Source organism: Trachypithecus francoisi, unplaced genomic scaffold (assembly GCF_009764315.1).
Source record: "Trachypithecus francoisi isolate TF-2019V2 unplaced genomic scaffold, Tfra_2.0 Lachesis_group16, whole genome shotgun sequence".
NCBI classification, from domain to species: Eukaryota; Metazoa; Chordata; class Mammalia; order Primates; family Cercopithecidae; genus Trachypithecus; species Trachypithecus francoisi.
This window is the reverse complement of record NW_022681461.1, coordinates 88,841,289-88,856,784: the sequence shown is the minus strand read 5'-3', so window position 1 is coordinate 88,856,784 and position 15,496 is coordinate 88,841,289. Positions and strand designations below refer to the sequence as shown.

General features: G+C 45.9%; 1 protein-coding gene across 2 annotated transcripts in view; it reads left to right on the top strand.

Annotated features, from left to right (window-relative positions):
- The window catches only part of TMOD1 (tropomodulin 1), a 92,946-nt gene that overhangs the window by 40,622 nt on the left and 36,828 nt on the right, over positions 1-15,496 (top strand). For both annotated transcript variants that reach the window (XM_033238028.1, XM_033238029.1), the window contains exons 3-4: positions 4,942-5,098; positions 11,782-11,901. In XM_033238028.1, coding sequence (XP_033093919.1) covers positions 4,942-5,098; positions 11,782-11,901 — 277 coding nt within the window. The remainder of the gene's footprint in view (positions 1-4,941; positions 5,099-11,781; positions 11,902-15,496) is intronic.

The window sequence follows — 15,496 nt, the reverse complement described above, 5'->3', positions numbered from 1 at the left end:
TGCCACCACGCCCCCCTAATTTTTGTATTTTTAGTAGAGACGGGGTTTCGCCATGTTGGCCAGGCTAGTCTTGAACTCCTGACCTCAGGTGATCTGCCTGCTTCAGCCTCCCAAAAGTTCTGGGATTATAGGCGTGAGCAACTGTGCCCAGCCACTTGACAATTTTTATTTTTTATTTATTATTTTTAAATTTTTATTTATTTATTTTTTTGAGACAGTCTCACTCTGTTGCTTGTGCTGGAGTCTAGTGGCACGATCTCAGCTCACTACAACCTCTGCCTCCGGAGTTTCAACACATTTCTTACCTTAGCCTCTTGAGTAGCTGGAATTACAGGCATGCATCACCATGCCCGGCTAATTTTTGTATTTTTAGTGGAGACAGCGTTTCACCATGTTGGCCAGGCTGGTCTCGAACTCTTGACCTCAGGTGATCCATCTGCCTCGGCCTTCCAAAGTACTGGGATTACAAGTGTGAGTCACCACGCCTGGCCCATTTTTAAATTGGGTTATTTGTCATATACTACTGAGTTGTAAGAGATTTTTATGTAGTCCAGATATGAGACTCTTATGAGATATATGATTTACAAATATTTCCTCCCAATCTATGGATTGTCTTCTCACTAGTGTCCTTCGCAGCACAAATGTTTTTAATTTTGATGAAGTCCAAGTAATCTACTTTTTTATTTCATTGCTTATCGCTTTGATATCTTATCTAAGAAACCATTGCTTAATCGAGAGTCAGAAAGATTTATGCCTATGTTTTCTTCCAAATGTTTTATAGTTTAGTTCTTATATCTAGGTCTTTGATTCACTTTGAGTTAATTTTTATATATAATGGGAGATCACATGCTGTTTTTGAAAACGAGTTAGTGTGATAAACAGTCAGGAGTTTAAAAATATGCAACTATCTTTGGTTTTACTGACAATCATGTGATATTTTGTTAAACATACCATTTAATAGAAAGAAAACAAATTTTAACCTCTAATGAGGCTGATATTCTCAATATTTACTTTAAAAATGTGATAAGCTTTGAGTTATTAGAAAAGGCCTTTGACATTTTTGTTTTTGTCAATCAACTGCTTTCAATAAAAACTTGAATAAATGAAGCCATATTTTTGTTTTATAAATAATATTTTTGAAATATATTAAAAACATCTTTATTATATAACATGTAATAATTACATGACTTTTTGTTTAATGCAGTGGTTCTCAATCAGGGGCAATTTTGCCCCTCAAATGAAATTTGGTGGCTGGGCACGAAGGCTCATGCCTGTAATTCCAGTACCTTGGGAGGCTGAGGCCGGTGGATCACCTGAGGTCAGGAGTTCAAGACCAGTCTGACCAATATAGTGAAACCCTGCCTCTACTAAAAATACAAAAATTAGCCAGGCGTAGTGGCAGACATCTGTAGTCCTAGCTACTCGGGAGGCTGAGGCAGGAGAATTGCTTGAACTGGGGTGGCAGAGGTTGCAGTGAGCCAAGCTCACGCTACTGCACTCCTGCCTGGGCAACAAAGTGAGACTCCATCTCAAAAAAGACAGAAGGAAAATAAGGAAGGAAGGAAGGGAGGGAGGGAGGAGGGAGGGAGGGAGGAGGGAGGGAGGGAGGGAGGGAGGGAGGGAGGAAATAAAAGAAATGTGGCAATGTTTGGCGACACTTTTGGTTGTCACAACTGTGGGGACAGTGCTACTAGAATCTAGGAGATAGAGAGCAGAGAGGCTGCTAAACAATCTCCAGTGGGTAGAGCGGCCTCCACGACAAGGAAGTATCCAGCCCAGAATGTCAGTTGTGCTGAGGTTGAGAAACTGTATTTTAACTAAATCCGTGGCCTCTACCAGATAGATTCGAAAAGAGATGAGAGTTTGCAAACCATTCTCCCCTCAGTTACAATCCCTGAATTTCTTCTATCACAATACTTAGCCTTTCTGGGGCCAGAACATGCCCCAGCATCTTACTGCCATTAAAACCCTTTATGGTGATGAAAATCTGTAGGCCTTCCCTGTGGGGATCCTTAAGAAGCATGAGCACTTGCTTTCAGTGCTTAATTCATTTTATAATTGTGTATTTTAGTTTTTTGCATTTATCCTTGGATAATGCATTCCCTGCTTAATATATATATTTGGGTAACCAATCTCCTGTTAACATATATTTTACCTGATTATGTAACAACAGAAGTGATCCTAAGTAAACATTTCTGACCGTTCACTATGTTAGGTGCTGTGCTAAGCGCACTTTCTGCATTATCTAGTTTAATTTTCTCAACCACTCTATGAGAGAGCAACTCTCATTATTTGCATTTTACAGCCATGGAAACTGAGGCACGATGAGATTGAGGGGACTTGCCCAAGATTGTGTAGTTGGATCATTATTACTCCAAGTCAGGGCTTAAGCCTGATGTAGGGTCCAATGTGAAGTGCAGGTATGTCACAAAGACTTTGGATTATTCATTATGGGCAGTCACACATTGATGTTTGCAGGGCAGTGAGGTATTGTCTCATTCTCTTGCATCACAGTAAGCGCCCTGATGTGGAATAGAAAGCATGGGCACACACAGCTAGCTACAGGAAGTCCCATCAAACCTGGGACATGCCCACAGAAGCATGGCTCACCTGGGAGCATCACCTGTCCTGCCTATCATGGTGGATAATACTTGAGAACTGCTGCTTAAGGAAAACTGGGATGTGTGAAGCATCACTTATTTTCCTGATACCCCCCCACCCCAAAGTCAGTCAGGCCTTGATTTGCTACCTACTATCCTCTCATAAAAAGCTCCAACTCCCAGTGTCTCTTTTGATCCGTGGCCTAAATCTGTCTGCAAGTACACCAGCACCACCTGCCAAGCCCATTGTCTGTCTGTCTGGTCTCTGTGCTGGGTGGGCCCTGCTCACTTACAACCCTCCCAGAGGCAGGATCGCACCCTGGTCTCCTGATCTTACAGCTACGAGTCTTACTGAAACAGCACTGTGGTGTTAAGCATAGTACACCTTTTAAAAAATGATGCATTAGTTAGGCTGGGCGTGGTGGTTCATGCCTGCAATCCCAGCACTTAGGAAGGCCGAGGCGGGTGGATCATGAGGTCAGGAGTTCAAGACCAGCCTAGCCAATATGGTGAAGCCCCGTCTTTACTAAAAATACAAAAATTAGCCAGGTGTGGTGGTGTGTGCCTGTAGTCCCTGCTACTCGGGAGGCTGAGGCAGAAGAATTGCTTGAACCTGGGAGATGGAGGTTGCATTGAGCTAAGATCACGCCACTGCACTCCAGCCTGGGTGACAGAGGGACAGAGGGAGACTCCATCTCAAAAAAAAAAGAAAAGGATTCCTTAAACAGTAGTATTCCCTCCCAAGCTGTATCCCTCTATGTGCCAGGCACACAGTGATCTTCATATGCCTGATAACGTTCCCCTCACAGAGGCGGCTTTCAGAAAAGGATTTGGAGTTTGTGAGAGTGACTGAAGATATGCATTTTGATGGTACAAAGTTTGGAAGTGGGGCTGGGAATGGTAATCCCAGCTCTTTGGGAGGCCGAGGTGGGCAGATCACTTGAGGTCGGGAGTTCAAGATCAGCCTGGCCAATATGGTGAAACCCCGTCTCTACTAAAAATAAAAAGAATTAGCTAGGTGTGGTGTCGGACCCCCGTAATCCCAGCTACTTAGGAGGCTGAGGCAGGAGAATCGCTTGAACCTGGGAGGCAGAGGTTGCAGTGAGCCGAGATCGCGCCACGGCACTCCAGCCTGGGCGCAACAGAGTGAGAGTCCATCTCAAAAAAGAAAAAAGAGGTTGGAGGTGGAATGACTTCAATTTAGTCAGTTTGAAGGTGCATATCTTTTGGGTGATGTTCTCCCCATACCAGCCGCCTATGTATTCCCCACTAGCTCTGCAAGTGCAGGGGACAGGGAGCGCACAACAATTAGAAATGAAGATTATCCTGCTCCCGTAGATCTGAAGAAGAACCTGGTTTTTGTTCTAGATCTGTCCTGAAACTCCTTGGGCAAATCTTTCCTTGCTCCGGGCCTCAGTCTCCCCTAATGGGAGAGCACATGTACTAGATGGTCTCCAAGCATCCTTGCAGCTATAAACTTCTTTGACTCCCTAAGGTACCAGGGCCTGAGTTAAAGTGAAGCCCATGAGAGTAACTCCAATCCCCCCTAATAGGAATCTGCTTTAGCAGTAAGCCCACACCTAGAAGCCTGCTTATGTTTGAAGAAGAGAAGGGAACCATTGGTTGATGTTATGTTTCTTGAGATACCCATCTCCAAGGGCGACGTTCAAAATATTTAACCACCAGTGTGTCGTGAGCACAGACCCGTCAGGAGGTTAGAAGGCAGCGGGTAGGGCCAGCAGGGGCTGTGGCCAGAAAGCATGCCCCGTCCACCTCTTAGCTCTGCAGGGCACTGCTCACCTCGCTGCTTTCCTGGGCCTTTCTCCAGCTTTTTTTTTGGTCTGCCTCTTCCTGCCTGATTCTCCATCCAGGGCCCCAGCTCAACCCCCTTTTGGCTTCTTCTCTCTCCAACCACTTGATACTCAACTCAACTCCTGTAAATATCTTTATGCATCCAAACAACAACTCAATCATATTCATCACTCAACAGATGCTCTTTCAGTGCCCTCTGTGCTCAGGCTGGAGTCGGCTGCCTTGCTTGACCCCTCACCTCCTCTCCTTCAAAAATGTTAGAGGGAGGGACGTGCTGGAGGATTGAGAGACCTGAGTCCTAGCCTGTCTCTGCCCCTTGTCTGCCTTTGACCTTGGGCAAGTCCCTCCCCATCCTGGGGTTTCAGATTCCTTACATGTAAAATGAGGGACACCATGGATTCCATGAGCTCTGAGTTCCCTGCTGTTCGATGATGAGTTTCTGGAGAAGTGCAAGTCTTCAGCAGCTGACCACTCTCTCTTTCTCTCTCTCTCTTTCTCTCTCTCCTGCCCCCCACAACCTCCACTGTAGAATGCACTGCTGCCTGCAGGCCTGAGGCAGAAGGATCAGACCACCAAGGCGCCCACGGGCCCCTTTAAAAGAGAGGAGCTCTTGGATCACTTGGAAAAGCAAGCAAAGGAGTTTAAGGACCGAGAAGATCTGGTCCCCTACACAGGGGAGAAACGAGGTACTGAACAATGTTGCTGTTATAATATGCCACTCCCCATGCACCACTGAGTGCTGACTGTATGCCAGGCCCTGCCAGGCCCTGTGTTGGGCCAAATGTGACTGGGCCTCCTTGTCCTCATCCCTGCCTGGCCAAAACACCCAAACCCAACTTCAAAAGCATCTATGGATGATGTAGATTTCATGAAGTTTTGGGGGTAGACTGAGGAAAGACTCCTATCCACTCAAATCAGCAAAACTTTTCCCTAAACCCTCTTTCACTAGGATGTCCTGATTTTTTTTTTAAATGCAAACCTAGACAGTTTTGAGAGTAAAAGAAGAAACTGTTAATAATGACATCAGGACTTTCGGAGACTCAGGCAGGCAGACCACTTGAGGTCAGGAATTTGAGACCAGCCTGGCCAACATGGTGAAAATCTTATCTCTACTAAAAATTCAAAAATTAGCCAAACATGGTGGCACAGGCCTGTAGTCCCAGCTACTCAGGAAGCTGAGGAAGGAGAATCGCTTGAACTACGGAGGCGGAGGTTGCAGTGAGCCAAGATTGCACCATTGCACTCTAGCCTGAGCGACAAAGCAAGACTCCATCTCAAAAACAAAAACAAAAACAAAAAAAGCATAAGGCCTAAGTAGGGACCATCCTATGCAAACCAGGGACTAGAGACGCACTAACGATCTCCACCCGGATTCTCTCTGCTCTTTCTCCAAAGTTCCTCTCTCTGGCAGCTGCAGCTTCCCTTCCTTCGTCTGTCCCTTTATACTCTCTGCTCCAGCCTGAGGCAAGCCATCTTGAAGGCCCCAGGCGAACAGAGAGGGCCTCCCTAATCATCCATTCTTCTAGGACTTCCCATTGCTCTCCAAAACCTCTGCCCCCTCCTATACCCTCCTCATCCCATTGTCCCATATGCCTCCTTCTGCTCTTCTCAAACTTTCCACCTCAGGACCTTTGCACATACTCCCTACTCCTGGAGTGCTGGTCCTGCTGCCCAGCTCCATGCTGTCGTCTTCATGGCTGGTTCCTCCTGCCTGGTAAGATATAATGGTCAGAAGCAGCCTGGAGCTAGATCTATTTCCGTTGCAATCCTGGCACTACCACTTACTAGCTATGTGAACATATGTAAATGTTTTAACCTACTGTGCCTCCATTTCCTTCTCTGTAAAACAGGAATGATGAAAATACCAGCCTCAGGAGGTTGTAATGAAGGTTAAGTGAGTTCAGATGTCTGTCAAGCGCTTAGAACAGCATCTGGCAGGAAGTGAATGCTACTCAAGTATTAGTTGTTATTGACCTTTAGGTCTCAACTGTACAGTCTTCTCTTTCAGGGAAACCATCCCTGTCTACTCTGTTCAGGACAGGCAGTCCCTCTCCAACTCCCTCGCTTGGTTATTTTCCAACACAGGAGCCTGTGTGTGTCCTTCAGAGCAACTCACATCTTATCAGCACCTCTTTATTTTTCATCTATCTCTCTCACTAGCCTGTAAACTCCCTGAGGGCAACCACTTGGGCTGTTTTTGCTCAAGTGGTACTCCCAGCATGCAGCCAGTGTGAGGCCTGCCATATAGTAGGGTTGAGTAGAGAGTTGTTGGATGAATAGATGAGCTAAAATTAAATAAATGTTTAATGGATTTGTGCACTACTTCCTTAGAATATCAGCTACACAAGTGCAAAGACCATATCTGTCTTGTTCATCACCAGCACCTAATAAATCTGTAGTACATAGAAGGCACCTAATAAATATTTGTTGAATGAAAGCACTAATTCTAATTAATTGTGTAATTCATTATTTCTTTTCAGTCTCTTCCATTCCCTCCACCCCTAAGAATGCAAGCATTGTGAGCTCCGGGTCCACGTCTGTGGCTGGCACCCCTGTATCGCTGTTGTATTCTCACAATGCCCGGCACTAAGTAGCTGCTTCATAAAATGAGGGGGTAGACATTGTGTAGAGGACTTCGAGCCATTCCAAACCCTGGACTTGGAGCTCAGTCCCGGTTTCTCTGAAAACTGGAAGTCCAGGGAGGCTTCAGGGGCATCTAGATTATAGAACTTCTGAATTTTGAAAGGAGTGCATGGTCAGAGGGATCTTGGAGGGGATGGCAGGAGAGAAGGTAAGGACAAGGGCAGGGAGTGGGGATGGGCAGCAGACCTGGGTGGATACCTAGCGAGGTGAGTCATTGCTATCGTCCACTTCCTCACATACCCACACCCCTCCCAGGGGAGGACCTGGAGGATGGTGTGAGGGATGGGGAAGGGAGTCTGAGCGGTACACAAATCAATCCTGCCCTAGGCATTCCAGGGCCAGCAAGGCATATTGCTTAGCATCATGGATCACAACCCTTTCCAGCTTGTCATTCTGCCACCCCTACAACCTGTCTTTGTCCTCATGGTCTATCTGGCTGCTGAAGCTCCAGCCATCACATTCACGTGCCACTAGTAAGATGAAGGGAAGAAGTCTAGGTACCTCTTACAGTGGCTCAGAGTTGCCATCCTCACTGGAGGAACCTGTTATGGGGTATAATACACCACAGGTCTTAAATATTTATTGAATATTCATCTCAGCCATTGCTTTAGTCATTTTAATACTTGAGTTCCTTTTTAGGGATTTTATTTTCCTTTTATGTTTTCCTCTTTTCTGGATCCCTGGAATCTGATATTAATAAAAGCTATGATACATTTTTTTCCCCAAATGATTCTGTTGTGTGTTTTGCTGATAGAGGTAATTGATATTTGCTGTAAACAATTTACAAAATAAAGCTAAGTAATTCAAAATCATTTCCTTCACTGAAAATAAGCACTGATCCCATTTTAGGGAATATCTTTCTGGACATTTCTCTATGCGCTTCCCACTCCCTCTCAACCTTTACCACTACAACCCTGGTATTGCACCCACACCGACCTCCTAATCATCTCTGTACCTCCATCTGCACTCCCTTCAGCTTATCCTCCATCAACAGCTACTGTGAGCTGTGTAGGTTTTTATAAATTGAGGTAAAACTTATATAACATAAAATTATCCATTTAAAAATGAACAATTCACAACATTGTGCAACCACCACCTCTATCAAGGTCCAAAACACTTTTGTTGCTCCAAAATAAAACCCTGTACCTATTACAGTTAATGACTCTCCCACTCCCTCTGCCCCAGCCCCTAGTGACCACCAATCTGTTTCTATGGGTTTACTAATTTTGTGTATTTCCTACAAATGAAATCATACAATATGTGACTTTGTGTGTCTGGCTTCTTTCACTGAGCACAATGTTTTCCAGACTCATCCATGTTGTAGCACGAATCAGTACTTTATTCCTTTTTATACCTGAACGATATTCCACAATTTTTTATCCATTCATCCACTGATAGACATGTCAGTTATTTCCACCTTTTGGCTATTGTGATTAGTGCTGCTTTGAACATTCCTGTACAAGTATTTGTTTGAATACCTGTTTTTAGTTCTTTGGGAGTATATACCTAGGGGTGGAATTGATGAATGATATAGTAATTCTATGTTTAATTTTTTGAGCAACTGCTAAACTTCTTTTCCATAGCAACCATACCACTTTACACTCCAATCAGCAACGTATGAGGGCTCCAATTTTCCACATTGTTGCCAACATGCATTTTCCATTTTTTAAAATTGTAGCCATCCTCATGGGTGTGAAGTGGTATCTCATTGTAGTTTTGATTTGCATCTCCCTAACGAGCCATGATGTTGAGCATCTTTTCATGTGCTTGTTGGCCATATGTATATCCTCTTTGGAGAAATGTTTATTCAAATCTTTTTCCCATTTTAAAATTGGGTTGTTTTTCCTTTTGTTGTTGAGTTGTAAAAGTTCTTTCTGTATTCTAGATACCAGACCTTATCACATATATGATTTGTGAATATTTTTCCCCTTCTGTATATTGTCATTTCAATTTCTTGATAGTATCCTTAGATGCGCAAAACTTTTAAATTCTGATGAAGTCCAGTTCATCTATTTTTTCTTTTGTTGCTGGTGTTTTTCTTATCATATCTAGGACTCCACTGCCAATTCTAAGGTCATGGAGACACACCCTTATGTTTTTATGTTTTCTTCTAAGAATTTTATAGTTTTTTTTTTTTTTTGGATGGAGTCTTGTTCTGTGTCCCAGGCTGGAGTGCAGTGACACAATCTCGGCTCACTGCAACCACCGCCTCCCGGGTTCAAGCGATGCTCCTACCTCAGCCTCCTGAGTAGCTGGAACTACAGGCACGCACCACCACACCCGGCTGATTTTTGTATTTTTAGTAGATAGGGGGTTTTGCCATGTTGGCTAGGTTGGTCTCGAACTCCTGACCTCAGGGGATCTGCCCATCTCAGTCTTCCAAAGTGCTGGGATTACAGGCATGAGCCATCGTGCCCGGCCTGAATTTTATAGCTTTTTTTGTGTTTTTTTTTTTTTGAGACAGAGTCTCGCTCTGCCGCCCAGGCTGGAATGCAGTGGCACGGTCTCGGCTCACTGCAAACTCCGCCTCCTGGATTCACGCCATTCTCACTCCGCCTCCTGGATTCACGCCATTCTCCTGCCTCAGCCTCCCGAGTATCTGGGACTAACAGGCGCCCATCACCATGCCTGGCTAATTTTTTTTGTATTTTTAGTAGAGACGGGGTTTCACTGTGTTAACCAGGATGGTCTCTATCTCCTGACCTCGTAATCCGCCCGCTTTGGTGATGCTCCTGCTTTGGCCTCCCAAAGTGCTGGGATTACAGGCGTGAGCCACTGAGCCCAGCCTATAGTTTTAACTTATATTTAAGTCATTCCATTTTGAGTTCAGCTTTACATATGGTGTGAAATAGGGGTCCAACTTCATTCTCTTGCATGTGGATATTCAGTTGTCTCAATACTATTTGTTGAAGGGATTATTCTTTCCCCATCGAATGGACTTTGCACCCTAGTTGAAAATCAATTTGCTATAGATGTTTGGGTTTCTTTCTGGACTCTCAATTCTATTTCATTGTCTATCTATCTATCCTTACGCCAGCACTACACTGTTTAGCTTTTTAGTAAGTTTTGAAATCGGTAAGTATGAGTGCTCTAATTTTGCTCTTTTTTTAAGATTGTTTTGGCATTTGTGGCCCATAATTCTGTAAAAATTTAAGGATCACCTTTTTTATTTCTGGGAAAAGGACTATTGAACTTTGATAAGGATTACATTGGCTCTGTAGATTGCTTTGGGTAGCATTGCCATCTTAATACTATTAAGTGTTCCAATCCATGAACTTAAAGTGTTTTTTCCATTTACTTAGGTCTTTAATTTCCTTCAGTAATGTTTTATAATTTTCATTGTACAAGTCTTTCACCCCTTTGGCTGAATTTATTACCAAGTTTTATTCTTTGGATGTATTATAAATGAAATTGTTTTCTTAATTTGCTTTTCAAATTTTTCATTGCTGATGTACAGAAATACCACTAATTTTTGCATGTTGATCTTGTACCCTGCAATATTGCTGACTTTATTAGTTCTAATAGGTTTTTTTGTATGGAAATTCAGGGTTTTCTATACATAAGATTATGTCACCTACAAACAGAAACAATTTTACTTATTCCTTTCTAGTTTGGATTCCATTGACTTCTTTTTCCTGTCTATTTATTCTGACTGAAACTTCCAGCACAATGTTGAATAGCAGCAGTAAAAGTGGGCACCCTTGTCTTGTTCCTGATCTTAGGGGCTCATTTCCTTACTTCTATCAGGTCCCAGGTCACAGGCTATCATCTCAGTGAGGCGTCCTCTGACTAGACTTCCCAAAACAGCGGTGCCCACCCCACCCACATTCCACCCTGTCATCTTCTAGGCCCTTGTCCTGCTTTATATTTCTCCATAATGCTTCATACCATTCCATATCTTTGTAAGTTTATTATCTGTCTCCTTTCACTACATCAGAAACTCTTGAGGATTTTACTCATTGCTGTCCCCTAGCCCCCAGGAAGGTGCCTGGCACATAAGAAGCACTCAATAAGTGTTGTTGAGTAAATAAATACACATATGCAATTTCATATAAATGGAATTAAATTGTTCGTGCTACTTTGTAAGTTTGCCTTTTTCAAACAACATTTGTCCTAGGCATTCTCCTTCTTAGTAAGTAGCAATCGCCATCATCCTTTATACTAACTGCTAGAAGTCCATTGTATGGATGCACCATAATTTCTTCACCAATTCCTGTGGGTGGGCATGACAGTGACCATCCTCATATGTACCTCTTTACTCCCCTCATTCCGTTATGAATCTGACACTTTACAAATATGATAATGAGGCAGGGATGCATTTTTTCTCCCTTTTCATATTTTATTTATTTGTTTAGAAATGTTTATATATTTTTCTCTCATTTCCCCAAGGTCTCAGAACCTTTGGTTAGGGTATCTCAGACCCTGGCATTCTATGAAATTTTTCTGTGATTTTTTTTCCTACTTACAGATTGTTTGGTCATGACCAATGCTTTTGATAGAGGGTAGTTGGCTTGGACCAAGTTATAAAATCATTCTTGTCAAGTGTGAGGGGTGCTGTGTTGGAGATCCCTGATTCCTGTTCTTTGGGGAAGTTGGTACCCAGAGGGAGAAACCTGAAGGGACTGTCAGCATGGAGGGACCCACAGGGCTCTGGTCCACGCAGGGCCATCGCCAGAGGCTGCTCCGTTGCAACCACTCCCATAACAGGTCCCCTCTGTGTTTGCAGGAAAGGTCTGGGTTCCTAAGCAGAAGCCAATGGATCCTGTGCTGGAAAGTGTGACGCTGGAACCAGAGCTGGAGGAAGCCTTGGCAAATGCTTCAGATGCAGAACTCTGTGACATTGCAGGTAAGAGGCGTTCCAGGAGCTTTCCACATCCTCCAGAAGGATTTGACCCACATCTGCAGGGAGCCTTGTAGGGCTCATTTCAGCATGAACACCTTCTCTATTTCTAAGAACTAGAGGAGACCGAGAGTGTTAAAGCAAAAATCCATTCTCAAAAACCAAAACAAGGAAAACAGAGATAAAACCACACAAACCCACCACACTAGGGAGCCATCTGTTGTTGCCATGAGACCCCATGCCAGAGGGATGTGGATGTATCTCAGGGAGAGCCCACAGACGCCCTTTCCCAGCCATTTGCATTGAATCCTGCCTAAGCCACTTGGGAAGAGAGGATAGAGGGAAGACAGACAGAGGGCCTCTGGTGTCATTGGCTTGGGAGGTTCACTAAGGGCTCGATTTTTACAACTTTGCACTTTGCCTGCAGTCGGCTCAGCGAGCCGGGCTTTGAGGGGTCATCCTTGTATATTGCATATTTGCCCCACGCCCTCCATCTTCATATGTGTTTCCATACGATCCTCACAAACTACCCCCGAAACTCCAGAAGGTGGCCTGATATTCAGAGCCCTTTGCCCCCCTCCCCACCTCACCCGACTTCCCTGCTGCTCCTGTCTAGTCTCTGTCCCACTGCCGGTGGTGTTCCATCCCCAGGAGGGTCAGGCTCTGGCCACATCCAGCACCCTGTACACTCCCTCCCCACCTACTGTGCTCCCTGACACAGGGAGTGGGTGGGTTTTTATTCTGCAAGCTTGGAGACTGCTAATCATAGCCCAGGTGATGGCAGGAGGGTGGGCGGGGTGGGGAAAGCCTCAAGGCAGGTGGGCAGGGGAGAAGGTAGAAGGAGATGCCTGTGACTGATTCGCTGTGAGAGCGAGCTGGAAGAGTCAAGCAGGGTAACCTCAGACACGAAGTGGTGTCGGTGCCATTAGTGACAGACGGCAAGGGAGGAGCAGGAAGAGGGGAGATACAGAGTTCAGTTTACAACCTGTGGCACTTGAGGCACCTGTGGGGCATCCAAGTGGGGTCAGTTGTATAGGAAGGTCTGGAGTGCTACAGGGGGTTCCCATTCAGGGCAGAGATTTGGGCATTATTAGTGTTGTCAAGCTCGAGGAAGAATACATGGCCCTCGTAGAAGCCTTTGGCAGTGGGCTGGGGGGCGGTGTGGAGGAGAGGGCCAAGTCGTAGAAATGGGGCAAAGCTAGAATGTGGATCAGTTAGCCACAAATTAGCTGAGAACCAAAGGCCAAATCAAGATGGGCAGAATTGGATGCAGGAGCCACAGAGACAGAGTGAGGGTTCAGGGCTGGCCAGGAGACTCAGAGGCATGTGAGACCAGAGGCCACGGCGGAGGTGGGAGGGCACCAGCACCAGGGACTCGGCCGGCCACAGCTGCCTTCTGCGACTTGTGAGTGGTGTTGTGCATGACCTTGGTGACATGCGTGCAGGGGTGGGGGAGCCACTGGGGGATGTGCAGGGGCAGTGAGAAGACTCAACTATACACAAAGGGCGCTCTGGGTGGTGACAGGTGAAGCCAGGTCTGGGGACATGAGGAGTGAATGCGGAGAGCCAGTGTGCAGACCCAAAGTCCAGACAGCCCTTTCCTCAGGAGACAGGGAATTTGAAGGACAAAGGGCATGGCTTGAAGGGTGTTGGCACTGAGAGAGAATGGTTTTCCTTTTCACTATGAAGTACAGAAGCAGTGAGTGCTTCACCCAGATGGGAAGGTAGCACTTAACTCTGGAATCTAGTTTGCTAGGGTAGGGATTTATTCTGTCAGAAGCCATACGAGTCACAGTAGATCCTTCATTGAGCCCATATATTATGTATCACACTTCAACCAAACCATCTCCCCGAAGGGTGTCCTTTGAGTTCAGGTTAATCTGTGAGGCAGGGAGGTGGCTGATGCCTTGGTGTGGCATCTCCACTTGGACTGGGGCTGTTTTTACCCTGGACTTTCTCCTCCAATCACCCTCCATGATGTCACTCCCCTCATTAGGCGGCTCAAAGGGATCACCCAATGACTGCTGTCACAACTGCCGGCTCCTGCGGTTTCCTGTGCCAAATCAGAGCTGCAACCGTGTGCTATGTTTCTGTGTTGCTTTCTTGAAACTATTTCTCTTTATTTTTGTTGGCATGGCTATTTGTTGTTATCTGTACCCATACAATACCCTGCCAATGTCTGGGAAGGAGAGGGGAGCTGTAAGTCTACACCAGTGTTAACTGGCTAACCTTGGATGCCTGTCATTTGATGTTGGACATTTGAAAGATGGCAGCATCTCTGGGGAAGTAGGGACTGAACATTTCTGACCACCTACCATGTCCCAGGTTCTATGTGAGTTGCTCTCGAGACCTTGTTGCATTTATTGACCAAAACAATCCTATGAAGGAAATTTTATTACTGTCCCCATTTTACAGATGGAGAAAGTAGGCAAGGTGTGGTTAAATGCCTTGCCCAAAGGATTTAAACCCAGGCAGCTTCATTCTAGGGCCTATGTGCAGCATCATGGCCCAGTGTAACCTAAGCAAAACTCTTCAGGGTAGGGGAGGACACAGAGCACAGAGGGTAGGCAACAGAGGGTGATGGGCAAGGCTGGAGAAGTTGGCTGGGGACTGGGGGTGTCACATTAGGAAAGGCTATGGATGCCACTCCAAGGAGATGCAACTTGGACTAGGGGCATGAGGGAAAGCTAGATGGGAGCAGGGGTTTCAGTGGAGTGGAGGGTGTTCTGCAGGATGGGCGAATGGAGGAGGCAAGCCCTGGATGAGGCCGAGGCCTGGGCAGAGCTGTGGGATTGCATCTGAGATGCAGCTTCACCGAGAGCCCAGCTGTTCCTAGTGCCGGCTCAGAGGCTGAGCAGCTGAGATGGTTTCAGGCTTTCTGGCCTGAGGCAACAGAAAACAGGCTGGGTGGCTGATGAGGAGTGCTCTGCCGAGAGCTGACTTCAGAAACTCCGCATGAGATGGTTTCAGGCTTTCTGGCCTGAGGCAACAGAAAACAGGCTGGGTGGCTGATGAGGAGTGCTCTGCCGAGAGCTGACTTCAGAAACTCCGCATGAGATGAAGGCTGGACTTCGAACATGGTGTTGGAGGTGCTGGGCGGAGCAGGCCCACCAGAGAGTGGTGGGTGGTTGGAGTCTTTTTCACAGGGTGGGTGGCTGGGGCCAAGAGTGTGGGTGACTCACTGGAGGAAGAATAGTAGGGAGAGGAGGACATGGGGCATCCAGGTCACCTGTAGTCGGTATGGCCTGTCTCCCAGGTGGAACATTTCCATCAGCTCAGCTCTGGCTTGCTCACTCACACACGCAGTCAGCGCCATCCATTGTCTCTGGACTAGGCCATGGGAAAAGAATGGTAAGAAAACAGCCCAATTTCTACCCTCACAGAGTCTACGTTAAACAAACATCAGGTAAGTATGAAATGACAAATGAGAATGAGCGTCTGAACAGAATCAGTGCAGTATGTGAGGCGGGCACTTGGGGTAGGGCTAGGGGAGACCAGGGAAGAGCTATGGAGAAGAGCTTAGGAGCAGAAGAGTAGCAGTGAGAAAGTGCGGAGAAGGTCCAGGGCTGGAGAGCGGCAGGAGCAGCGGTTCCGGGCCGGG